At 39.4% G+C, this 27,816-nt stretch overlaps 1 protein-coding gene across 4 annotated transcripts in view; it reads right to left on the bottom strand.

The window, feature by feature from the left end:
* LOC148844318 (transducin family protein / WD-40 repeat family protein) overlaps window positions 1-26,763 on the bottom strand; it is an 80,625-nt gene extending 53,862 nt beyond the window's left edge. For 3 of the 4 annotated variants that reach the window (XR_016103661.1, XM_088959217.1, XM_088959220.1), the window contains exons 1-3: window positions 26,654-26,763; window positions 26,380-26,510; window positions 16,999-17,026 (exon numbers count right to left, since the gene is read on the bottom strand). Coding sequence is in view for 3 of the 4 variants with exons in the window: in XM_088959217.1 (XP_088815343.1) it covers window positions 16,999-17,026; window positions 26,380-26,505 (154 nt within the window). In the remaining variant the exon portion in view is untranslated. Of the gene's footprint in view, window positions 1-16,998; window positions 17,027-26,379; window positions 26,560-26,653 lie in introns of all 4 variants that reach the window. The other variant, XM_088959219.1, reaches the window with a different exon arrangement.
* Window positions 26,764-27,816: the final 1,053 nt, after the last annotated feature.

The raw sequence follows: 27,816 nt of genomic DNA, 5'->3' as shown, positions 1-27,816 counted from the left end.
AACAGTCATAATGACTATCCTTTCTACAATTGCCTCCTTGGATTTCTCCACTCCTTTAAAGATTCTATTGTTCCTTTCTTCCCAAACTGATCATAAGATAGCTCCTCTTGTGGCTCTCCACACGTCTCTTCGGTTTCCTAAAAAGGTTTGGGTCAAAAAGGCTTGCATCTGAGGGAGGTGTCCAAATGCAACCAAAGATAGAAGAGAACCAGGCCTAAATAAAGCACACAAATGGACAAGAAATTAATAGGTGTGTGATTGTCTCACCAAAGCCCAAGCAGAGGCTACAAGCATGGGGTGATAGGCATACATTTGGCCTTTTTCATTGCAACATATCTAGAGTATCGATTTTTTGGAGAACCACCTCCCAACAAAAAGCCCGAATTTTTGGGGGTACAGGCTAACACCAAATCTCCTTTGAAGGAAAGCTCCTTGCAGGGTTTGATGAATGAATGAGGACATCAAAGGAGGAACAAGTGAACACGCCAAATGGGGAAGGTTTCCAAATTCTACTGTCCAAACAAGATTGATACAGGTAAACTGACCTAAGATTATCAGTAAAAACTGAAGATATCACTTTTATTTTATTTTCTGATAGTGAATAAATAGAAGGGAACCTTTCATTAAGGGGAATGTCTCCAACCCAAACATCTTCCCAATACAACACTTTATTTCCTGCACAAGAATCAAATTTGACGTAAGGAGGTAATGAAGGTAAAATACCATGAATAGCTTTCTAGGGAAAGCATCAAGAAGCCCTAGGTCAACTCCTGCATCCCAACCATTGTCCACCAATCCATGAATGCTAATAATCACTCTATGCTGTTCCAACGGCAATCTCCATAACCATTTCCCCAATAATGTTGTTAGCCTATGATTTCCTATTCCTAGGCCCCCTTCATCTCTACTTCTAGAAACCACCTCCCACTTCACTAGGTGGTCTTTTTTGGTGTCTCCTGGTTCCTAAAGGAAGTTCCTCATAATCTTCTCTAGCTGGTCTGCCACTTTCACCGATATCCTAAAGGTAGATAGGAAGTACACTGGTAAGTTATCCAAAGTTGACTTTATTAGGGTTATCCTACCTCCCAAAGAAATGTAGTTTCTCTTCCAATTCGCAAGTCTCTTCGTAAATCTCTCAATCAATGGATACTAGAAGCTATCTATATTAGGATTTCCTCCCAATGGTAGTCTCAAATATCGTAATGGCCAATCCCCTACTTCACACCCCAATAGTCCAGCTAGCCAAATCACCTCTTCACTCCCTAAAGTTACTCCTGCACACAACTCTTGCCCCAATTAATCTTAAGGTTGGAGATCCTCTCAAATTTATGGACTATCCTTTTTACGTTCATAAGATATTTTGTTTTCCCTTCACAAAACAAAATAATATCATTTGCAAATTGTAGGTGTGTAACCACCACTTCATCCCTTCCAATTCTCCAGCCTCTAACCATATTGTTGGCATCTGCACTTATGATCAACTCACTCAACACATCAGTTACCAGAGTACAAAAGGAAGGGGGATAGAGAACCTCCTTGTCTAAGGCCCCTTTTGGCAGGAAAAAAACTCTTGCTACTCCATTTACCAGAATTGAAAAATGACATGAAGAAATGCAACCCTTCACCCATTTACACCATCTCTCTCGAAACCCCTACGCTTGAGAATTTCCAACAGAAACTCCCAATCCACCATGTCATAAGCTTTCTCTAAGTCCAACTTGCAAACCAGTTCCTTTTGCTTTTTCCTTCTTCTAAACGCTACACATTCATTGGCAATGAGAATTTGATCCATTATTTGTCTCCCAAACACAAAAGCCCCTTGATTTGGAGAAATCATCGAGGGAAAAACATATTTTATTCTTAGGGATAACACCTTGGAAATGATTTTGTACGTGCTTCCTATCAAACTTTTGGGCCTAAAATCCTTCGGCTAGATTGCATCAACTTTCTTTGGTATCAAAGCGATGAAAGTTGCATTTGCACCTGAGTTAAATTTGCCCCTCTCATAGAACGCATCAAAAACCTCCATCAAGTCACCCCCAATTATTTTCCAACAATCTTGATAGAAAGCCATTGTAAAACCAACAAGTCCTGGGGCTTTAGATCTCTCCATCGAGACGACTGCATTTTTCACTTCCTGAACCTCAAATTTCCTTTCCAAGGAATCCAATAACTCTCTATTTCCAACCATCCAATCTAGGCCCTCTAGGTTTTCTCTTGACCTCCTTGGATCCTCATAGAGTGTTTTGAAGTGATTCACAAAGGCTTGGGCTATGTCCTCATCTCTTGTCAATACTTTCCCATTCCATTCCAATTTCAACATTGAGTTTTTCATCTTTCTCCCATTTGCCAACATATGGAAAAAACCGGTATTGTTATCCCCTTCCCTAAGCCATTGACATCTAGATTTTTGTCTCCACATAACCTCCTCTTTTCTTAGAATGTCTTCCATATCCCTTTTCAACCCCCAACTTTCTTTCCTCTCTTCTGAACTCAAACTTCTCTAAGCTTCCTCACCATCTAGCTCCTCTATTCTACTGAGAATTTCTTATTTTCTTTCTTCAATATTTCCAAAACTCTCTTTAATCCACATATTAATTCTTGCTTTCAACAATTGCAATTTATAATAGAATCTATAACCCTTCCATTTGAAATCCACTTGATCTTCCTCCCACCACTCCTTCACCTTTGGAAAGAATTCAAGCTGCAAAAGTCGCATATTCTCAAATCTAAAAGGGTAGGGACCACCCCCTATCCTCTCTTGGGTCAAACTTATTGGGTAGTGATCTGAAACAGGTCTTGGTAGTGTTGTAACTACTAATCCCTGCCAAGCCACTTCCCGATCAGTTGTGAATAAGAATCTAACTTATAGCAAGTGGAGCCTCTTAAAAATTTGACCAAGTATAATTTACCCTCTGAATAGATAAATCCCACAACTCAAAGGTCTCTATGAAGAGGTTAAACTTCCCCATACTCATTGTAACCCAGTGATTTAGGTTGTTTGATTCACTCAAAAATCTTATGACATTAAAATCTCCTCCATAGACCTCTCACTACTTATAACTCCTCCCAAAGTCCCTCTCTTTCCTTATAAGAGGTGGGTCCATACACGTTAGTTAAAACCCATTCCCAATCATCCATCCTCCTCTTCAACTTAATGGACAGCGAATACTTCCCAATTAACTCCTCAGTACACTCCATCTCTGCATTTTTCCACAAAGTTACAATTCCCCCTGAAGCTCCCCAAGATTGTGTGTATGCCCAACTTATGTCTCTCACTGACCATATACTTCTTACCCAATTCCTATCTAACTCAAACAACTTAGATTCTTGAATCAACACAATATTTGGTTTTTCTCTTCTCAACAGATCCCTAATCACTCCCCCTTTTCTTGAGCTTCCTAACCCTCTTAAATTCCAGCTTATGAATTTCACGAAGACCACGACAACTTAAACAAACAAACAACTCATCGCTGCTTTTTCTCCTTTTTTCCAACACTCCCATTATCATAATCCACCTTACATTTTAGCCTTTCCACCTCACTTAATTTTTTCTCTCTGCTTTTTTACACCAACTCCTTTAGATCTAGGATCCTCTAGTTTCTCTTTCCCCTCTTTCGTTCTATTGGGACCCTTTTTCTTTGTTTTCCCCTTTTGTTTTTTTGAGCCAGCTTCTGCATTTAATCTGCCACCACCCTTTACTTCCTCTTCAACAATAGGATTAGGAGTGTCACCCTTCTCATCCTTTTCAATCTGTTCATCCATCTCTTCCTCCACCTGAATTCTAAACAATTCCATAATCAGCTCCCAAATTCTATCCCTGATTTCCATGTCTACAATTTCTGAAAACAAATCTCCAATCACCTCTGTTTCCTGCATTTGTTCATTCTAATTGGTAAACTACAAAGTTGGATTAGTCTCCTCTGTAGGCACAACATACACAAGAATAGAAGAAACATTAATAGCAACAAAAAACGGGTTCAAAAGAGACTTTTGTAAACAGGTAGGATTTACCGGAGGATTTGGCAACCCCTTAAACCCAACCATTGGGCTAAAGTGAGAGGTGTTACCTTCAGAACCACCCTCTAGATGGTTAGCCGTGGGAACAGGGAAGTTTGTAGCTCTACAAAGAGGTTCTGGGTTGACTTTACAGCCCCTACCAATATCCTGTATTTGGTCTTGTTCAGAACACAGATCTCCACTATTCTTTGTCTTAGATTTTACTTCCCCCAAAGCGATGCCTAATCTTCCTTCCCCTTTGTCAGGCTGGACTGAGTCTAGGTAGTGTAGTAGAGAGATCATCATCAAACAGTAGTCTCAAGCCATCTTCCGCTTCTTCCCCAAGTCGAGAGTGGCACTTACTTTGAACACTTCCAAGGCTAAAACCTCCAAAGTTCTCTCCCACCGTACTGTCCTCTAAACTTATCCACCCTGAATTTAACGTTTCATCCCTGTTCTTTGTTCTATTGTACCTTGGATTTAGCTTCTCTGGACTGGTAGAGTAGGAAACCAGTCTTGGCACCCAAGCAAGCCCCAAACTGGAACTTCTCGTTGAGCCTTCTGCTGGAGAATTGAGTTCGGAGGAAGAAAACACCGCTGCAACTTCAGTTTGGAACGATGGTACACCCAAACAATGGTCCCCCAATTTTTTTTATGAATGAATATAATTTATTAAAACAGAAATATGAGGCAATACAGTAGAGCCAAGAGGAGGCACGACTTGTTACCTCTTCTAACAAATATTACATCAAACTAAAGCAGTACTGACCAGAATTAACAAGAACTAAAATCACAAAGCAGCCCAAAAAAAATGTTCCCTTGAGGCCCCTTGCTTAAATAACCCATCCGCTAAGGCATTTACTGATCTTCCCACAAAGGTAACAGCCATGTTTTTGCTTGATCCAGTTGACTTTCCTTAGCATATCTCTATGTCGCCACATAGCTGAAGCTGGTTCTGTCAGCCATCCCACAACAATTTCAGAGTCCCCTTCAACTACCAAGTGCCGGACTCCTAACTGTTTTGCAATCTGAATACCTTGTACTGCTGCTAATAACTCAGCTCTATTGGAGTCTCCTATTCCCACAGGGCCTAAAAACAATGCTAATATTTTGCTTTCATTATCTCTCAGCACCCCTCCTATTCTGGAAGGGCCCGGGTTTCCTTGGCTGCTTCCATCAAAATTCAACTTTACCCATCCTTCAGGTGGAGGCATCCACACAACAGGATTCCAGTCCTTCCTTGTATGGCTGTTAGCCACCGCTAACCAGTTTTGTCCAAAAATCATCAAAGGAGAACGTATAAAATAGGTCCATAGTTTTCAGCCAATGAATGGCCCTAGTTAATATACAGTCCTCAACAGCTTGAGTGCTTCTTTCCTCCTTAAATACCCTTTCATTCCTTTCTTCCCATATTGTCCACAAGGCGGCTGCGCTAATACATCTCCACATTATTTTTCCTTTTTTTGTAGGCCACACAAAAAATGAAGGATCGAATAGCTGACTTAAATCTGTGGTCAGATTCCACCTGCACCCAAACAAAGAGAAAATCCAACTCCAAATAGCACTAGGAAAGGAACAAGATACAAGTGAGAGCAGTCCTCACCACTAGCCCTGCAAAGTACACACCAGTTAGGGGACAAACACAATGAAGGCCTTTTCTTCTGCAAACAGTCCAGGGTATTAATTTTCAACCTCTTGTTGTAGTCACATGATCACTTAAGTGATCACATGACTTCCTTTTTAATGGGCCATGCCTATTTGGTCCAACAGCCCCATTTTCTTCCATTTGAGTCAAATTTAATGGGTCAGGCATAATCAGCCCAGCAGCCCCCCCCCCATTCTCTACTAGAGTCACGTGTCTATTTAGTTTTTCTCGAGACTGGGCCAAGCCATTCAAAGGCCCACCAGGAGTTACTTCTCTCCCATTTGTCCCCACCCACGGCCATTTGTTTGAATTTGAACCTGCCACGCCTCCATCTTTTGAATTCATTAAAGCATGAGCGAAGGTTTTACACCTACTTGTTGAAACTCTAACCTGCTGCTTCGAATTACCACACTGAGAGATAGCTTAATTTACACCTTTCCAATTCTCAGTCTTCTTAGTTTCCTTATTCATGAAACTTCCTAATTTTCTCTGTTCTCCTCTCTTTCCAAGGTTTCCTCAAGACCAGGTTTTGGCCATGCCAGCTTCATCTTCTCCAGTCCTTCCTTCCTTCCACCATTGAGCTTCCACAGAGGAGGCTATCCAAGCTTTGAACATTTGACCATCTGAGAAAACATCTACAGAACGTGGGATGAGTTCTGGCTTCACTCCATTCACCTCCATAAGCACAACTCGGAGATCTGAGGCATCCACAGTCGAGAGCTCCCCACCAGACAACCTTGCACTTCTGTTAAAAATCTCATCCGACCATAGATGATAAGGCAGCTCCAGAATTCTCATCTCAATGCTATCTGTTGGGTTTACAGTTTTCTCATTACAATTTTGGGACCATCTTCCTACCACTGCCACTCCTTCCTTTGTTACTGCTGACACAGCTTCAAAGTCCAGCCAGGGATTTCTACAAGAAATCACAGCCTTCTGCCCACCAATAGGAATAATCTGCAGCATTTCTGATACCTTCAAAATTTGTTGAATCTCTTCATCTAGGGTTTTCCAATCTGTAACATCCTTACTCATGGATAATACTAATTTGTTCTCCCACTCTGTTTTGGCTTTATTGATCCCCATTCTCATTGACCCTAATCTTGCATCAATCTGATCATCCTTATCTGTATTGGTTCCCTTATTATGTGTTTCCTTCCCGTCTGTTAGTTCCATCTTCTCTTCAAGATTCTTCTGACCTTCTTCCTTTCTGATTGGAGACCTTCGTCTTTCATATAACACCAGAAAATCCCACATTGCTTGTATTAGTTTATCCCAACCCGATGCTTCTCTCCCTTCAGGGAAGCAAGTGAACTGTTTCAGACCCTCTCCATAATATTTGTATGTACCCACAAACCTTCCTTTTTTGCTTTCTCTTCTTTCAGCAGAATACCTTCTTCCCTCTTCCACAAGACTACACTTCCATTCTATTGTTCTCAAAGTTCTCTTCACTCCCTCCAGGAATCCCTGAAGCCAGGATATTGCTTTCTCTTCAAGAATCAGCGAAGCTTTTCTCAACTCCACTACCTTCAAGGCAACTCCTCTTCTTGTCCAAACTTCTTCCAAGACAACCGTTTTTGCCTCAATCTTCAGAATTCTTCTCCATCTCCTTGCTGGTGCAAACTCCATCCATGCAGATTTGAAGGTATAATCTTCAGAACTCTTTCACACCATCAAGCTCCTTTTTCCCCTTGCTCTCAACTATATTTTCTTGTCATCAAGTTCCTTGTTATCGCCTGTGTCAATGTTGTCAATTGGATCTCAACTCCAACAACCATTTTCAACTACTAACCACTTCAAAACTACAACAATCCAATTCTGGTGTTTATGGAAGGAAAGGAATGTTTTTGTGTTGCTTTTGATAGATCTCAAAGGCCATTGGTAATTGGGCATTGAATTTGGTATCCGAATATCAAAATTAATTTTAAAACTTTTCAGTTGAGAATGGAAAATAAAGTGCATGGAGCTATCAACTTACTTCATTTGCATGTGCATCCCTCAGCATATCAATCTGCAATTATTTAACTTGTAAACTTCCAAGGCTGGAAATCGTGTACACCCAAGTTGCATGATTCCAGTGAAGGAACACTTGAAATGGAAGTACAGAGAAGCCTGAAGACAAGGATGGAACTGGAGGCATTGAAAGTGTGTCTTCTTGCAGCCTTGACAGCAATTATGGGGGTAGAGAATCAGATAGATCAGAGAAGAGCACAAATCTGCTGGTTTCCAAACTCATTTGTTTCCTCCCTGTCATTTGTTTCTATGTCAGGTGACTGGTCCCAATCTCCTTGGACCCAATTCCTTCCTCCTGAACACCAATCGGGACAACTCCAGTTACTTCATTCTCCACATTCATCTTCTGGACTTCCTCAAAATGGAAAATGAAAGACCAACATCATCATCCCTCAACTCCCCAATCTTTTCCAGAAATTGCACTCGACCTATGTGTCTCTTCCCCATTCAACAAAGCTCCTTTCCTGGTTCACCCTCCTGATATTTTCTTCCTTCGCCTGGTTCAACTGCATTATATTTCCGTTCTGCCCTTACTACTGTGGCCCCCACCTTTCATGTGAAGAGGCACCCATCTTGACGGTTTATGCAAAAGTTTTAATACCCACCGTTCCATCTCTATTTTCGAAATGGCTTAAGTTATTCTCCTTTCTCAAAGTCACCTCCCCATCTTCACTCATTCAATCCGTTTCATCTTCCCTAGGACCTCGAGCCTTGACAATCTTACCTTTCTCCAATCTCTCTCCTCCATGTGTTCTCCATTCCTCCAAGATTCCATCTTCTTAAACCTTGGAGCATCTGTTCCATAGAAACGCTAATACAAGCAAGTCCCAAGCTCGAGGAACATCATCCGATTTTATTCCCATAATCCTAAATCTCACAGCATGGAAATTTGTTGATTAAAAACAACAAGAACTCCCCCCCCCCAAATGACTATACCAAGCTCTCAAAAAGTTTTCATTCAGAAGGTTGAAAGGAAGCCCCACCAGATGAAGATCAAAGCTTCCATCCAAGAAAGCCTTCTGGTTGCAGGACATATTCCACGCCTCCACCCTCACCAAAACCTATATTGTTTCCATCATTTCCACTGTAGATAAATCTTTCCTTCTTTTGCCAAGGATAGGTCCCCTTTTTCATTTGATGTTATTAAAGAATTAGTTCAAGAGGACACACAGATATGTACAAAAGAAAAAAAAAAAAAAAAAACTTAGAAAGTTGGTTTGCCTCTTGGCAATATATAAAGAGAGATTTCATAAAAAGAATAAATGTAGTTTCAAGTGAAAGGGTGTAATGGGAGTATACAAAATACACTTTGAAGCCCCAGCTATCAATAGCAAACGATTATGTAGGAATAGAGTAATTGTATTCAAAAAATCCCATCCCGTCTGAACTTAGCAAGGCAATCAGAAATTAAGCTCCCACAGATTCATCTAATCTAAACTGGGAGAAAGAGGATTTTCCCAATCTCATTCAGGTAATGATCAAGCTACCTAATCTCATTTGATGCCAGATCAATGATTTGGACTCTTTCCAATTCTTTTCCTTTGATGATCTTTGGAGGAATTGGTCAACTGTGGCAATTAGCTCTTCCAGGAAGGATTGTGTTACCATAGAGTGGGTCCCTACCTCCTGAAGGAAGCATAAAGCTGAACTTAGATGGAAGTAATCAGGGTAATCTAGGCCCTCTGGTATAGGAGGGATGTTGAGAGATAAGGATAGCGACAATTTATCCTAATAGGGATGAACTATTAATGGCTATACAAGGTATTCAGATTGCAATCAACTTGGTGTGGAGAATCTACTAATTAGTTAAATATTGATCAAAAAAATTCTACTAATTAAAGGAGACTCTAGAGTCATTGTGGGGTGGTTGGAAGATCCAGACTCAACAGTATGGTGCTACAGAGACTTCTTAAAGAAAGTTGGTGTTTAAAGTTGTTTAAGGTGAAGCCAAAAAACAAAGGAAGAAGAAGAGAAAGGAGGAGAAGGGAGAAGAAGAGAAGAAGAAGAAATGTTATGAAGGTGTGTCTTGAGCTACTGTTCACACCAGAGACTAAAAATTTATAATGTTGCTGAAATTACAAGTTTGCCCTTACTTGGGTGCCCAAAACAAAGAGGAAATTAAAAAAAAAAAAAACAAAAAAAGTCATTTCATCATATTGCATATTCTCAACTAGGAGTGTAAATGGTATTCGAAAATTCAAATTAGAATTCGAGATTCAACATAATTGAATCGAATTCGAATTATTCGAATGTCATTGGCAGTCAAATTCGAATGAAGTGTTTTTACCAATTAATTAATCAAATCGAATTCAAATAGGAGTCAGTCCGATTCGATAATATATGGTATACATATATATCGATATTAGTGATACAATTATATTCATATTAAATAAATATATTAAGGTATTATTTTGTTGGAGTACAATGAATGATGACTTTTGAAATTTTCTTTTATAATATTATTTTAATAATAAAGAATTGAATGAAGAAAGAGACGCTATGATTATTTTCGGTCAAATAAAGTAATATTTTAATAATATTTGAATAATAAAAAGTTGAACGGATACAGATGTCATGATGATTTTTGGAACAAACAAAATTAGAGAGGATTTGGGGACAAATTTGTGCTTTCCTTGAGGAGTATAGACAAAAAGAGAAATCTTTGGAGGAAAATCAAGGAATTGTGGAAGGGCGAAACATAACAAAAGCAGTCTTAAGTAGATCTGGAACAATAAACAACCCAAGGAAGAAGAAAATATCAGAGGTGGAAGGGTTGATCTCAGATATAGAAGGAGATTTAAAATTGAGGGGAAGAGGGGAGAGAAGGAAAGCCTCCAAGTAGAGGCCTGACCTCAGAAGGGGAAGTCAATTCTTTTACCTCCATGAAAATCATTAGTTGGAATATGAGGGGCCTGGGGAGTCCTAGGAAAAGAAGGCTTATTAAGGACCTCCTTAGAAGAGAAAGGCCGGATATAGTGATGCTACAAGAGACCAAATTAGTTGATATTGATAGAAGATGGGCAAGAAGCATATGGAAATCTAGAGGAATAAGTTGGGTTTCAGCACCTTCTTGGGGACCTTTGGGAGGCATTGCCACTTTCTGGAGAAAGGATACAGTGGAGGTTTTGGAGGAGCTAATAGGTAATTTTTCAATGTCATTAAAATTCAAGATGGTAGAGGATGGATTTACTTGGGCACTAACTAATGTGTATGGACCAAGCAACCATAGAGAAAGGAATGATTTTTGGGAAGAATCAAGGGATATGGGATGGCCCGTGGTGCTTGATTTCAATGTAATTCGTTTTACGAATGAATCAAATAACCCCCAACAGGTCATTACAACCAGCATACAGAGATTCAATGATTTCATTAATAATTGTGAGTTGAAGGAACTCCCATTGTTGCAAGCCCTCTATACTTGATCCACCTTTCAAGAGACACCAACCTGCTCCAGGTTAGATAGGTTCCTTTTCAATGAAAGTTGGGAAAACAAGTGGGAGGACTATATAACAAGAGCTCTACCTAAAGTCACATCTGATCGTTGCCCCATTGGCCTAGGACAGGAGCCGTTTAGGCAAGGACCCCGACCCTTTAGGTTTGAAAACATGTGGTTAACTCACCCGGATTTCATAAAGAAGGTTGAGGAATGGCAGAGAGAAGACCTAAGGGGGGTGAAGTGGAAAGGTGTAAGATTTCTTAAAAAACTAAAAAGTTTGAGAGCACATGTGAAGGATTGGAATAGGGAGCATTTTGGAAGAATAGAAGAATTGAAATCCTCTTTGATGACCCAAATAGAGGAATTACATGCGAAGGAATCCCAAAGAGTCATAAACTCTCAACATAGAGATTGGAGATGGAAATTGAAAAGAGAGTTAGATGAAGTCATTTTGAGAGAAGAAATTTCTTGGAGACAGAAGTCTAGATGCAGGTGGCTCAAAGAAGGAGATGGGAACACTAAATTTTTTCATGAACTAGCCAATGGAAGGAGAAGGAAAAACCTAGTTTCCAAACTGGAAGTGGATAGACTAGCCCTTGATTCCCAATAGAGGATAGCCAATTGTTTTGTTGACCATTTCAAATCCATATTAAGGAAGCCCCTAGATCCTAGTGTGAAGTTGGAAGGTGTGACCTGGCAAAGGCTTCCAGAAGAAAGTAGAAATTGGCTAGAATGGAATTTTGAGGAGGAAGAAATAAGAAAAGTTGTCTTCTCCATGAACAGATCTAAAGCACCAAGGCCAGACGGTTTCACAATGGCTTTCTTTCAAGATTGTTGGAACATAATCAAGGTAGACTTGATTGAGGTCTTCAAGGAATTCGAGGATAATTTAGTGATTAGTTGTGGAGTTAACGCTACTTTTTAGCCTTAATTCCCAAGAAGAAAGAGGCCAAGCATCCAAAGGACTTTCGACCTATTAGTTTGGTGACTAGTGTATACAAGATTGTGGCTAAGGTCTTATCTTTGAGGATTAAAAAGGTGCTTCCTTGTCTTATCAGCCAACCCCAAGGAGCTTTTGTTTAGGGGAGACAAATAGTAGATCAGATCCGGATAGCAAATGAATGTGTGGAGGAGATGAGGAGATCGGGTCGTAAAGGTTATGTTTGTAAACTAGATCTTGAAAAGGCTTACGACCTAGTGGATTAAGGATTCTTATTACTCGTGCTAAGGAAGTGTGGGTTTGGGGATAGATGGTGCAAATGGATAAACAGTTGCCCTTCCTCTTGCCATTACTCCATCCAAGTCAATGGAGTAGTTAACGGTTTCTTCCCAGCTACAGGGGTCTGAGACAAGGTGACCCCATGTCACCTTTCCTATTCACTTTAGTTGCTGATGCTTTTAGTAGACTTCTCTCAGAAGCGGATAGGGTCGGATCCTTAAGAGGGTGGAGAATAGGTAGAGATAGAGTTTCAGTAACCCATCTTCAATTTGCAAACGACATAATAATCTTTTGTGAAGGTTGTGATTTGATGGAGGTAAGAAATCTGAAGGATTTGATAATTCACTTTGAGAGGGCCTCAAATTTTAAGTTAAATTTTGAGAAAAGTTGTGTTGTGGGAATAAATTTGAGTAGAGAGGAGATGGAATTTATAGCAGCCTCATTAGATTGCAGTTGGTCTCAGTGGCCTCTATCCTACCTAGGACTTCCTTTAGACGCAAATCCAAAGAAAAGTAGGTTCCGAAACCCGGTGGTGGAAAAGTTTGAAAAAAGATTGACAACTTGGAAGAGAAACCATATTTCCATAGGGGGTAGAGTTACTTTGATTAAAGCAACTCTAGCCAACTTGCCTTTATACTTCCTGTCAGTCTTTAGAATTCCTAAAAGGGAGGCAAAGAGGTTGGAAAAACTGATGAGGGACTTCTTATGGTAACCTAGGAAAGAGAAAAAAGATCACTTGATTAGGTGGGAGGTGGTGAGTAGAAGCAAAAATGAAGGAGGCCTAGGCTTAGGGAATGTGGTGAGTAAAAATGAAGCTCTTTTAGGTAAGTGGCCTTGGAGGTGGCCCTTGGAGAGGGAGAGGTTGTGGCATGAAGTAGTGAAGAGTATCCATGGCTGTTCTGAATCAAGTTGGGACGCGGACGTATCCTGAAGGGCTTCGCTCACAACACATTGGAAGGTTATTTATGGCATTCTCCCAAAGTTCCTCAGATTTGTAAGGTATGATGCTTGTTCTGGAAACTCCATTCTTTTTTGGGAAGATATTTGGGTGAGCACTCAACCCCTAAAAGACCACTTTCCTTCTCTCTATTCCATCTCCCTCTTTATTCCCCCCCGGTTCGCCCTTTGGATTTAAACTAGAATTTTGGGTTTCGAAGAGGGTTAAGGGATGAAGAACTTCTTTGTGTTTCAGAGCTATTGTTGCTTCTAGACTCAATGTGCTTGGACCCCCCTAACCTGGACAAAAGAGTTTGGTCTCTAACCTCGATTGGCTCATTCACTTGTGCTTCTTTCTTTAAAGCCCTCTACTCCAATCCCTCCTCTCAGGTGTTCCCTGTTAAAGAGGTCTGGTCAAGGCCAATTCCTCCTAAAATAGCAGTGTTCTGTTGGGTAGCCTACTTGGGTAAGATCAATATGGTGTAAAACTTGCAAAAGAAGAAACCTTACTTGTGTTTGTCCCCAAATTGGTGCTTCATGTAAAGTGAAGGGTGAGGACTGTAACCATTTACTGATATCGTGCTCTTTTTCTGCCAATATTTGGAACTAGGCTGTTGCACTATTTGGGTGCAAGTGGAACTTGCCCTCCGAAGTAAAGTTACTGTTCATTCCATCTACCTTTGAGAGATTGACAAAAAGAGGGAAGCTAATGTGGAAATGTATCAGAGCCGCTACCTTGTGGACTTTATGGGAGGAGAGAAATGCTAGAATATTTCAAGAAAAGGAAAGAAGTCTGGATGAAATTAAGGAATGCATAATGACAAGGACAGTCTCGTGGCTAAAATCTTCACACTTGTTGGCAGATTACTCATTTGATGACTTAAGGAGAAATTGAGCAGCAGTGGCTTCTACAGTCTCCACAAAGAACAAATCACAAGCTGAATCCCCACCGAATGGAGTGGTAAAACTGAATTTTGATGGTAGCTGCCAAGGTAACCCAGGGCCATCTGGAATAGGAGGGATTCTAAGAGACAAAGATAGCAGCATGTTGTCTCTATTTTCAGGACCAGAGGGTGTTAGTGATTTTGTAAGAGCAGAGATACTAGCTGCGGTACAAGGTATATAGATGGACATTCAACTTGGAGTGAATAATTTGATAGTAGAAGGGGATTCCAAGGTAGTAGTGGGCTGGTTGACAAGTCCAGAGACAGCTTGTTGGGGCTACAGGGATTTGTTAAAGAAAGTTAAATGGCTGACAAGGAATATGTCAGTCAGGTTCCAGTGGGTCAGCAGATCAGCAAATGCAATAGCTGATTCTTTGGCCAAGTAAAAGATGTCAAGGGGAGATCTGTTTTGGGCCACTTTGTAACTGTGTTTCAGGCTTGTGTTTGTTTAGTGTTTATGACTCAGTCCTAGGGGGAGGTAACACCTCGTGCCTCTTCCTAGGCTGAATGTACTACTATTTTTTGAATTAATAAAACTACTCTCATTTATCAAAAAAAAAAATATTTGTTATCAAAAGGCCTGCATTTCATTAATTATTTTGTACTTTTCATTTCAATCACTTTTCATTTATTATTCATCTTTCTTCTTCCTCGGTTCTTATCTGCAACATTTCTTCTTCGCAAGTTCTCTTGTTTGGTCTGCAACTTGTAAGTTTTAACGTTAATCTCGCTTTCTTCATTCCTTTTTTTTTTTTTACATACAAATGTTTTTATTCTTTGTTCCTTAGTCGCTTTCTCTCTCTTCCTCTCTCCTCTCTTCCTATCTCTTGCTCTCTTTCTCTCTTGATGTTGCAGAGAACATGAACATGGTGGACAACCTCTCCGTTGCAGACCACACTAATGGCGACACTTGTTGCAGCGACATCAAATAGATGGTTATGATTCAAAAAATATTTTTTTTTTCTTTGTTTTTTGAATATTAGATGACAGGGAATGAAAAAATAAAACAACTTCAAACCAGGTTTCTTCTTCTTCCCCCGGTGAAGAGGTTGGTGTTAAAAATGTATTTCGAATTCGAATATTCGGTTATTTAGGGGAATTTGAATTCGATATATTGCTTTAAGAATCCACCGGATATCGAACCAAATTCGAAAATTCATCTATTTAATCGGTTCCGAATTCGAACCAAGCATGATTCGATTCGAATTCGCTCCGTTTACAGCCCTATTCTCAACAGTTAACAAGGAACATGAATATTAGCTTACATCGGATGGGCAGGTCACCAAATGCATTGACTGATTATCTTGCCAAACAAGGGGCCAATAGGAAACATCTGTACTTTGCTGCTTTTTAACGTGTCCCTTCTAGTGTTTTAATGTAATCTTCACCCTATAAGGAGAGGTTGCACCTCACGCCTCTTTGGGATGTGTGTAACAATCTTCATCTTTTGCTAATAAAATTATTCTTCAATTATCAAAAAAAAAAAAAAGATTTGGAAGCAGATACTCTTGTGGAACTATCAACCCAACTTCATGGAATACATCTATATGCCTAGGGGAGGATGACAGAAGAATCTAATCAAGGATTCAGGATGGTGGCTTCCTTCATCCTAATGATCATAAAGAATTCTAGATCCTTTAGATAATCCGTCATGCACAAATGATTAAAAGGTTCCTCTTCTAAATCCTCCATGAAAGAAAGCTCCAATCAGTGTCTATGCCATAAAGTCTTCTAGAAGACAAGATATCAACAAATTGTACATGGTAACCTCTGTTTGTTACCTAGGTGGGCAGTGCATGACAAATGACTGCCATGAGAAAAACAGGCAAATAGATTATAATAGCAATAGACCAAAGGATAAAAAGCTCAGATGTTTTTCAATTGCTTCTGGAAGAGCTATTATTTGTTTCAGAAAAAGGTTCATAGATGATACCTTAAAATATAATTACTCAAAATAGAACAAACTAGGACAGAATACATGCACTCTACCTCCATTTTAATAACACCCAAAACCAATAAATCAATTAATTAATTAAAAAGAAATGTAAATGTAAAATAGCAATTTAATATTCCCTCTCATGGGCACCCACAGTGCAAAGCAACGCTGCTCATTCTGTAGATATAGAGGGTGAATCAGCGCATCAACATTTTCCATTTTTTAACAAAATAAAAGTGATTACTGATAATACAGCAGTACAGATAAATTGGCATCCAAGGAAGCTGAACTTGATTGCAGATGCTATATCCAGATATAGGGCTGGGAGGGTCTTTTTTGCATAGTAATAGATCTATACCCATCTAGTTTTTTGTATGAATGAGTCATTTGTTCATATTATGTGCATCCTTGTACACCCCCTAATGTGCATCTATCTTTCTTGGCATATAATTCAATACATGGTAGTTGCCTTTATATAAGTAGAAAAAAGAATGCACTTCTTCAAGGTTCAAAATAATCAATTAGCAATGAAGTCATGAATAGAAATCTATGTAGCTAAATTAACCGAATGTTATTATAACAAAAGATGTATATTTAAATATGTATTGTTTGTAGTCACCAGCTAAAAGCATGGAAGATTATATGCACATGTAACGCATATTAAAAGACAATTTAAGCTTAATTATATGGAAAACCTGAAATTCAAAAGGTGCATGTATAAAAATTTATGACACATCTTGGCTGTGTAAAGTGCTCCTATGAAATCAAGCCACAGAAGCACCAAAAACACCAAACAGATGTGATACACCTGGTCATGGCACACACACCTCAGCAATACTCAAGCATGCATTATATAAATCAAAGTCTTACCAACAATCTCCAACGTCAGCTTAGCACACTGCAACAGTAAAGAAAAGGTATGAATGGATAAAATAGATAATTAGCTTTTGTTGAAAGAAAACATTTAAACTTCTAACATGATCATACACTTCTTGACATGAAGAAATGGGCATTCACATGAAGATAAGCCTAAAAGCTACTACATAACATGCTGGTGCAAGTACCAGTGCAGACAAATACAAACATGTCCATAAACAAAATAAGTATTTACAATACAAAGTTACCTCCAATCAAAAGAAAGTACAAGTTATCAAATATTCCAAAAATAACAAACTGATAGAAGTTATTTTCCAATAATAGGATGAGAGATCATTCTTCTAGGAAGAAGCACAATGAATATATGTCAAATTGTTTAAGCAACATTAAGCAATGCCTCCATTCCGTCATTCCCTTTTAAAGAAGTTTGGTCCAAACCCATTCCACCCAAGGTTAGTGCTTTTTGTTGATAAGCCCACCATAGAAAGTTAACTACGATGGACACTTTGAAAAAGTGAAGACTCTTCCTTTGCCTCTCCCCTAATTGGTGTATCCTCGGTAAAGCTAACGGTGAGAGTTATCACTTTCTAATCTCCTGCCCGCATGCTGCAAACCTTTAGGAAAGGTCATTGGTACTTTTTGGTTGCAAGTGGCCTTTGTCTTTGCAGGTCAGTAGCCCATTTGACCCTACAACTTTCAGTTGGTCGTGAAGGAGGGGCATGATTTTGTGGAGATGTGCTAGGGCTTCAATGATTTGGACAGTATGGGAAGAGAGAAATGCCAGAATTTTTAATGACAAGGAACAAGGAGGTTATTAGAGAATGGATCTTGAATAGGGTCATACACTGAGCCAAAACTGTGGATTTACTTTCTTGAATCTCCTTGGATGATATCTGGAGGAATTGAAAAGCTATAACAAAAAGTTAAAAGATTAAGGTTAGGCCTTGTCTTGGGTACCTCCTGAGGTAGGGCTCATAAAACTAAATTTTGATGGAAGCAACCTTGGCAATCCAGGGCCTTCAGGAATTGGTGACGTATTTAGGAATCCAAAGGGCATATAATTGCTTTATACCCAGGTCCTGTAGGAGTGAGGGGACTGGACACCATACTCCATACATGCTGAGTTTCAAGCCGTTTGCAAGGAGCACGGTTTGCTAGAGAGCTGAACATGGACAAATTGATAATAAAGGGGGGCTCAAAACTGGTATTTGGTAGTTGGGTGGTTGACAGATCCGGAAACTGTTAATTTGACTTACAGGGAAGCTGTGAAAAGGTTAACTGTAAATATGACTGTAAGGGTCATTAGACAAAAGGAGATCAGCCAATGAGATGGCTGATTGACATGAATAGGGAGCATTTGTTTTGGGGTCAATTGTAATTTGATTTGTAATTGAGGCTGCATCTCATGCCTCTATATGGGAAGCCTCATTGTATAGCTTGCTATTTGATTTATAATTGGTATGCAGCTGTTCCTCCCCGAGTCTCCAGCTGAAATTTTCTCTAAGTGGCCGTCTTTCAGTGGAAGCAAATAGGCCAGAATTGTTTGGAGCTGTACTCCGTTTGCTGTTTGCTGATTCATATGGAGAGAAAGAAGCAAGAGAGTCTTCAAAGATAGTCGGTACAAGCTAGAGAAGGTGGTGGAGTCCATTGGAAGGGCTGTCACTGATTGGGTGCTCACCTTACCGGATTGCTCAGATATCCATGTCAGATTTAGGGTCTAACTTTTGGAGTGCAATTGAAATCCAAGAATGTAATCTGGAAAATTTTTTGTAATGGGTTGTGGTGTAATCTCTACACCAGGCTGTAATATTCGTTTTTTGTTTTAATAAAGAAAAACATTAAGTAATATTTGTTTGACCAAATTTTTTTCCTGCCCTCTTTTTTTCTCTATTTGAAACTATAAAAAAACATGGACTTCATTGTATAGAAAAAATCCCTCATTCAATGTATTTTATATGTAAAAAAAAATGTTTATTACAAGTATAGAGAACACATTGGGATTATAACCACTAATCAAAAAGGTTACCCTCCAGTACAATCAAGGTTCTAGTGTTCTACCAGAAGCATGGTATTAAACGTGCACTGAAACTGAACTAATTCCATTAAAATGCTTCCATTTTCATGGAGAACAAAGCACAACTTGCCTGATTGAAGTGTAATTCAAGCTTCTATATAGCTTCCGCTCCAATTTTAGTCAGTTTTGATTGTTAAAATTGAAATGCTAACATTAATCTGCAGTCGTTCGAGCAGAAAACGAAGAAGAGTCATAGTCATCAGTTCCAAAATGTTCGAGCTAAAGTTCTTTATTGGAAGAAAATTTGAAGGCCTAGAGATCACAGAACGTGGATGAGGGCTTGGACGAGGCTGAACCTAAGGCTTGAGGAGGCGGTCTGGCTGGCGGAAATTCAGATGGTTGTGGAAGACAGAATAAGAAAAATAGAACCCAAGAAGAAAGCGGAAAGGGGCAGGGTGATTCTTTTTCAGGTCAACAAAAACAGATGGGGGAGCAGACAAACTGCAAAGTATATGCATCCTGGAGGAAGAAAATATAAGCGGATGGAAGACTTTCTTGCAAATCTTAGAAATCTCGGTCCCTTCTAGGGAGAATTGAAGTTTTTCAGCTCCTTCACCTGAATCCTTCCCCACCTTGGAAAACCAAAGCAGAGTGGTGAAGACAGGAAGCTCAGGCCATATTTCAGTCGTGCATCAGACCAGTCCGTTCGGACAGTGGAAAACAGCTTTTGTATGTACAAAACCAAAGGAGATGAGTTGGGAGTAAGTGAAGACGGGATTGACTACAAACCTGCATGCCCCAAAACAAAAACACCTTACTCCCTGCGATTCTAATCATGCAGTGTGGGTTTCGCCCCATCAGAGGATGTAGTTATGATTTGGTTGAGGCTAGAGAAAGTCTTCATTTTCAGTCAGTGGCTCTCTATATACCGTTGGTAGCCGACGGTTAATGCAGTCCCAAAATCCTTGATGTTCAACGGGTGGATTCTCACTCAAGGACTTCCATTTCATCTATGGAGAGAAGAGGTTTTTTCTTTGATTGGGAGCTTTTGTGGTGGGTTAGAAGAATAGACATTGTTAGCGTAGGGGTATTTCGGTCTTTATACCTAGATTAATGTTGCTGATCTGTAATATTGTGTTGGAACCAGTGCTCCTAACTTAAATAAGGGCAAATATGTCTTTTCAATTAATTTTAATAATATAAATACTGCCTGGCCGACTGGGAGATGCAAGGTTGAGTCTTCCAGTTCGAACCAGAATTTCTCCCTTCTTTCTTTCTCTCTTTCTTCCACTTTTCTCTTTCTACATAACTGATCTCAGACAGACAGAACTAGGCAGAACCGAATCATAACAGACACAAAAACTAAGCATTCTCAGGGGCTAAGGTTTGCCCAATTAAAGGTAAAAAACAGAGGAATCCATTCCATACCTCGTTCAATTCCCCTTCTCAAGAGAAATGTCTGGTTTTACCTGGCCATCGATGATTCGACAAGTCACTGAGCTAACTCGCCCAAACAGCTCTCAGACATGTAGAATCTAGCAAATGGAAGCTGAAGCAATCACCATGCAGAGAAGCTTCTATGAGACCAAAGATTTCAGAGGAAAGCCATTGCCACTCAAAGCTTTTGCCAAAGAAGGTAAGAGGTCAAAGAGAAGAAAAGGTCTTAGAGAGATGGGTAGGCGAAAGCGAAAAAAAAGGGGTAATGACAAAAGAAGAAAGTATTTTCAAATTTTAAAGGGGACCGATGAAGAAAGAAATAGGGTTGGGTTGGATTCAAATTGACCCGGTGAACCAACCCGACTAAACTCCATTTCATTAAACCAGCCAGGTAAGTTGGGTTCAACCAGGACTAGAACCAAAGAGCCCTCCTTGCAACTTCCAAGCGGCAACTCCAACATCCCTAATACCCCCACCTTCAACAATGGAGAATTACCTAATACTCCTGTTAGTTCAGAATGTAAAAGAAGAAGCATCAACAGGCCTCCAACTCCTAGCTCGAAGACTTCTTCAGGTGAAGAAGAAGAGACAGAAACAGATGTAACCACTTACTTCTCAAAGGAGGTATCAGACGGTCAGGAGGTGGCTTTTAGATAATCAAAGACTTTGTTCGAAGGAAGGGAAGATTGGGGAAGTGTCAAAATTGTACAGCCAATGCAATTAGTGAACCTAGACTATGGAGAGGATTCTAACCTAGGACACCTAACTGAGGGACAGAGTTGTTCTTCTTCGACCATTGCTAACCATCATCTTTCAGCCCCTTCTCTCCCCAACTTTTCTAACTTCAGTCACGATTTTGTATCTTCCTCTTCCAATTTTTTAGTCTTTCACCCTAACTCCTCTATTGTCTGTCTTTCAGGTTCAAGCATCTTGCTATCCCAATCGTCTGCAATGTCTTCCTCGCCATCGGTAACAAGGAAGTAGGCAGCCTGCAAACTTTAAAAGGGGAAGCGGTGGCAGTGAAGGAAATTCCCACCGGCATGACAGACTTAGCAGAGTTGGCAAGAAATCTGGATTTGGCAGATCGGATTGAAGAAAGGGAAGTTAGACCAGAACAAAAAGATGCTAGAAGGAACGACAATAAGGGGATCTTGTGCAAGATGGATGCAGGAAAGAAACTAGGGATTAATAGGGAATTGAAAAGACTCCAATGGGGATTGACAAACCAGAAGCTGGATACTCATTATGGTGCAGGAAGTAGAACCAGTAAGGGAAAGAATGTAGTAGAGGCGTTATGAAGATTCTGAGCTGGAAAGTTAGGGGTTTGGGAGGAGAATTGAAAAGAAGCCTAGTAAAGGAAACTCCTAAAAGTTAATTGGGGTGTAAGGGGCAAGTAGTGGACAACCTTACCAACAACAGGGACTGCAGGAGGAATCATAATTGCTTGGAAAGAAGAGTTAGTTTCAGGAATAGAAGTGAACATAGGGGAATTTTCCATTTCTGTTTTATTCACAAACACCTCAGATGGTTTCTGTTGGATTTTAACAAGGGTTTATGGGCCTAACTCCCCCTCCGAAAGAGCAAGATTATGGGAAGAACTGGACTCTATCCACGAGTTTGAGGAATTTCCTTGGTGCATTGGGGGAGACTTCAATGTCACCAAATATAATCATGAGAAGTTGAGTGGTAAACAGAAAACCAGAAGAATGAGAGATTTTTCTAATTTCGTAGCAAGGCATCATTTGCAAGATATCCCTCTCCGCAATGGGAGATTTACTTAGTCAAACATGCAAGGGAATGCAGTGAGCTGTAGACTAGATAGATTACTGATGACTTCAGACCGGTAGGAACACTTCCCAAACCTTCTACAGGAGATCAGACCCAAATGCACTTCGGATCATTGGCCAGTTGTGTTACAATCTGATTTTTTTAAAGAAGGAAATCCCCATTCAGGCTAGAGAAAGTTTAGACATTACGTAAGGACTTTAATGTGGCTTCTTAATGGAAGGAATGTAAAGTTGAAGGATTGGTTGGGTTCGGTTTCTTACAAAAGTTGAAGTTTCTTAAGATGAAGTTAAAAAGTTGGGGAAAAGAAGAATTCAAAGCTTTCTCTGGGGAGAGAAAAATAAAAGAAAAAAGCAAACTTATTAAGGTTTTGGAAGATCTAGATAGGGAGGAGCAAAATGAGACTTTGGACAATGAGGGTAGAAGAAAAAGAGTGGAGGTGCGAAGGTGCGAAGGTGGCTAGATGGCAAGGTGGACTTTTATTGGAGGATAAGCAGGTTTAGTTGGAAAGGGAGTTCAAGGAGGAGGAAATCAAGGAGGTAGTTTTTAGTATGGATGGAGATAGGGCTCCAGGGACAGACAGTTTACCGTTGTGCTTCTACCAACTCTGTTGGGATACCATAAATTCATATTTGCTAGAAGTTTTCATAGACTTCTTCAATTCAGCCATAATAAATAAAGGCAACAACTCAACTTTCATAGCCCTAATCCCGAAAAAAGAAAGCACTCTGGAAGAACAAGATTTCAGGCCAATCAGTCTACTGGGTAGCATCTACAAGATTGCGGCCGAAGTATTGGCATGCAGGTTAAGGGAGGTGTTGGGAGAGTTTATTTCCAGCAACCAGTTTGCCTTTATAAAAGGAAGGCAGATCATTGATAGCATCTTAGTGGCCAATGAATGTGCAGAAGACTGAAGACAAAGTAGTAACTCTGGGGTGGTTGTAAAACTGGATTTGGAAAAAGCCTATGATAAAGTGGACTGGGATGAGATCCTAAACATCTTGGAGTTAAGAGGCTTTGGAAGAAGATGGGTGTAGTGGATGAAGCTTGGTTCTCAATACTAGTAAATGGAGGGCCCAAAGGTTTCTTTCAGGCAAGCAGGGGCCTAAGGCAAGGTCCACTTGAAATGAGTGAAAATAATCCTTGGAAAGATATCAGTTCTACCTATTCTTCTTTTATCTCTTTATCAGGTATAGAGTAGGGAATGGATCTAAAATTAATTTCTGGACTGATTCGTGGTGGGGAGAAAATACATTAGCTTTTTCTTTCCCTAGTTTGTTTAGCCTTTCCCATAACCAAACGAGCACCATAGCTTCTTGCCTTTCAGACTTTTCTCCTTCTTTAAGCTGGAATTTAAGTTTAAGAAGACCCTCAAGGGATGTAGAGAATGCTTAGTTAGCAGATCTGAACATTCCTTAAGGGAGGTCTACATTTCCCCCTCACACAAGAATCTGGAAACTCCTTACTTCTGGGAAATTTTCAACCAATTCCTTTTTCAGGGTCTTGGTGTCGAAAGATTCAAATTCTGGGTTCCCGTTTCGGAAAGTTTGGATTGGTCTCATCCCTCCTAAAGCATCCTTCTTTGTTTGGGGAGTCTGTTTGAAGAGGAGAAATACTTGTGATCTTTTACAAAAAAAGCACTCTAGTAGATTAAACATTTCCCCCAATGTCTGTGTTTGTTGTCTCCGCAAAATAGAGAGTCAGCCGAGCACCTCCTTCTTCACTGTTCAGAAACTAGGAAAGTTTGGAACCAGGTCCTAAATCTGATCAGTTACAACTGGGTATTTCCTAAAAGCATCAAAGATTTTTTGTGGCAATGGCAAGGGAAAGGGCTAAGTCAAAGGGGCAAACTCTACTGGAACACAGTGGCACAAGCAGTCATGTGGGGTGTTTGGGAAGAACGAAACAACCGCATTTTTAACAACAAAGCTAGAACCTTGGAAAACCTAAGCTCTCATATCTCTCAAGTCTCACCTTTGCAATTTGTGGGTGCTGAATTCAGAGATGTACAAAAACTTCTCTCTAAACATGCTTCAGCAGAACCTGGTGGAGCTGCCGTTCTCTTCAGTCAAGGAAGAGGAGGAGGTGACCTTGTACTTTCCAGCTGGTTGTGGGGGTGTGTATCTAAGGAGGGATTCTAGTCCTCTGTGGTTCTTCAGTGGACCATTAGGGACTGCAAACTCTACAACAGCTGAAGTCGTAGCAGTGCTAAATGGCCTCCGTATCATAAGAAGACTAGGCCTGACCAACCTGGTGGTCAAAGGTGATTCTAGTAACACAATAAAGTGGCTGGGGGAGATGGACGGAGGACCATGGAGACTGGTTCACTACCTTGACAAGGCTAGAGATCTGTTACATCACTTGAATGCATCTTTAATCTGGATTCCCAGGAATTTAAACTCTGTAGCAGATAATTTAGCCAAGTCTGGTGCTCACAGGGAAAACTTTTATAGTAATAGTATAATGCCTTTGTAATTTGTGTGCAACTAGCCTTTCGAACAACATCTCGTGTATTCTACCTTTTCTCTTTATTATTATATAAAGTTACTCTTTTTCTCAAAAAGTATTTGAAATGCTACACCCCTTTTTTATCAATATGAAATACTACACCCATGGCTGCAATTATGTTAACGGCTAACCAGTGTTTTAAAAGGCATTCCTGCATTATATTCCCGGATATTGGCATGGACACTGACACGGATAAGGAAATGAGGACATGACTCCCCAATTCCTAAAATTCAGGACATGGATAAGGGTACTGGTATCCCATGTGATATGCTTATATCATACATTTATGTCTAGTTTTTTAAGCTAAATGTCATTTCTGAAGACTTGTGTCTTGCCAAATTTAATCAATTTTATTAACATGTACAAAGGTTTATAGTATAATATGTTAAAACACACCACTTTACATATTTTAAAAGTGTTAATGTTATAAAATGCATCTAAAAGTATTCGTGCAGTATCTGCTATTGTATCTAGTAACTTAGTAAGTATCAGATACAATACTAGTACACTAGACGTGTACAGGAATCTATGTATCATATATTACTGAAAGTCTGAAAGAAAAACTATATTGTTTACAGCATATACTATGTACAGAGAGCATATTTACAGCAGGTCACTTTAGAGGGGCTATTAATCTGGTTTCATTGCTTTGCATATAGGTCAGTGTTGTATGGACTCTCCTAAATGGACTTGAAAGGAATATATAATCCCTGCAGGATGAATAATCTCTACAATATTTCTTCACAGGAATTGAAAAATAAGCCCTTAAACTAACTAAAAACATTGGATCCTGGTTACATCATTTGAATTGAACTGATAAAGTCTTAGTCACAAATAGCACAATCTTCCAGCACCCCACCATTCACATATTGAGCTGGTTATGTCTTTGAAATTTTCTTTTCAAAGATTTTGTAAACATTATAGTTTATACTAAGTTTTTGCTGTTTTTTTTTTCTGAAAGACTCACAAATTTTTTCTTGAATTAAAATACTAGAGAGAAGATACTTCAAATGAATTCAATTATCAAATTTTTTTTATCAATTCAATTATCAAAAATAAAAAAGATGCTTCAAATGAATTGACCATGACGTTATTAGGTTGCTCGCATACAATGACTATTTCAGTCAATTTGGATACGCAGACTCGTCAGTGTCACCTTCCAACCACAAATATTATACCCTTCAGCAAATGCAACCCACACTAACTAAATATGTAGAAACTTGACAATTTATCCACTGTTGTGAAATTAAGTTCATAATAAAAAATTCATGGTTCCTCTAAGTTTTCTATAACTTCCACTAAAAGCAATTCTGTCCATTACAAGTTCACTATCTCTTGTACCGAATACAAATGCATCATACAGCATACATCTGGAACAATGTATCAGTCCGAGTGGGTTCCGCATCAGTCAGCCCATTTACTCCGGCAGACAATGTTTCGGATGTAAGATGCACTTATAGGTAGCATTCCCCTTTGTACTAAAGCCTCGCGATCAAATCATCAAACAAACAATTGCATAGTTCAAAAGCATAACAATTCCACATAAAAGCAAACAATAAAAACGACCATATTTGACTGAAGAAAGAAACGAAGCATATAGGGGAGGAAAGTAACGGGAAGAAAAATCTTACGTTGTAAACTTGCCATGCCTTCCCGACGCTAACAGTGACAAATGTCTCCGTCCCCAATCTCTGAACAGAGAAGGGAACATTGTTCGTGATGTAACCAATAGCTCGATAAGGTTCGAAAATCCCCATCTTTTCTGCAGTTTAAGGGAAGAAGACAGATAATTACCAGCTTGCATAGAGAACCTGAACTGACACAAAAGCAAAAATAAAAACAAGGACAAAAAAGATGAAGCATTTAAAGATTCCTGTTTGAGTTTAAAAAGGATACAGAGATTACAGGAGCCAAAAACTATGGTAATCGTTTGAGTTTCGAATACAAGACACAAGAGGCACAAAGAGAAGCAGAAGGGTGCCGCCTTACTCAGGGTCGGGGGGAGAGGCGGGAGCAAGAAATAAACGAGGACTCGTGCTAATAGGGAAAGTTTTAATTTTTATTCCGAAACTACCCCTGCATGTTATTGAAAATACTCCTGTGTCATCTCTCAAGGGTCGAGGGCGGGTTGGGTTGGGTTCAGAGTAGGACAACTTGGACCGGGTTGGTCCGAACCCGGCCCGGAAATGTAAATCTGAGTTGGGTTTTATTGGAGTTCGGGTTAGGGTTGAGGCTTTCACCAATCCAATTTAATTTCATGTTTATATTTACAAATATTATTTTAATATCTATTTATGAATGTATATTGATGCTTGTGTATTTTTACACAAGCATTTATATTTATGTATTATGTATATAATTTATCTATACGTGTATGCATGTATGCATGTATAGATAAATTTTAAACTTAAAGGTTTTTATTTTTATTTTTGGCAATTTAGAGATAATTGTTTTCTAGACATAATAGCCATGTTTTTGTACACATAATAATGCTACTATTGAATTAATAATATGGAACCTTGGAGTTTAGGAAATAAAGTAAATTGAACAAAAGAAACTAGGGAAGTTGGGCCAACCCGAGTCTGACTTGAACCCAACTCGAAGTTTTAGGGTTAGGTTAGGGGTTCAACAAATAGGATTATCCTCAACTTGACCTATCCCGATTTAACCTTCACCCCTTATTCAAAATATACTAGTACTTGAACGCTATAAATGACATATGCTTTGCTGAGAGAATGTACACATGCATTCTTCTCCATGCATCCTTCATGTTTTACCATTGCAAGCTCTAATCATCAAATGAGGAAAGGTATGCATCATACTGTGTTCCCTATTCTCCATTCCTCCCCCCCCCCCCCCTCCTATATGCACAAATTCATACTTCTCCATGCATCATTATCTTTTATATTATTTGTCCATCATTATATTTTGCAAATGTGTTGAGTGGGATTTTCATTTATGTTGTGTTTTATCATACAAATAGTTTTTTTTCCTTTTTTGTTGTTTTGATGGTCAACTTACTAGGCTATTTATGTGATTTGTGTAAGATTGATGTGCTTGTTATTCAT

This window comes from Nelumbo lutea, chromosome 8 (genome assembly GCF_056320005.1).
Source record: "Nelumbo lutea isolate HS-2025 chromosome 8, American lotus-T2T, whole genome shotgun sequence".
NCBI classification, from domain to species: Eukaryota; Viridiplantae; Streptophyta; class Magnoliopsida; order Proteales; family Nelumbonaceae; genus Nelumbo; species Nelumbo lutea.
The sequence above is the reverse complement of the archived record's forward strand: the minus strand, read 5'-3'. Positions and strand labels throughout refer to the sequence as shown.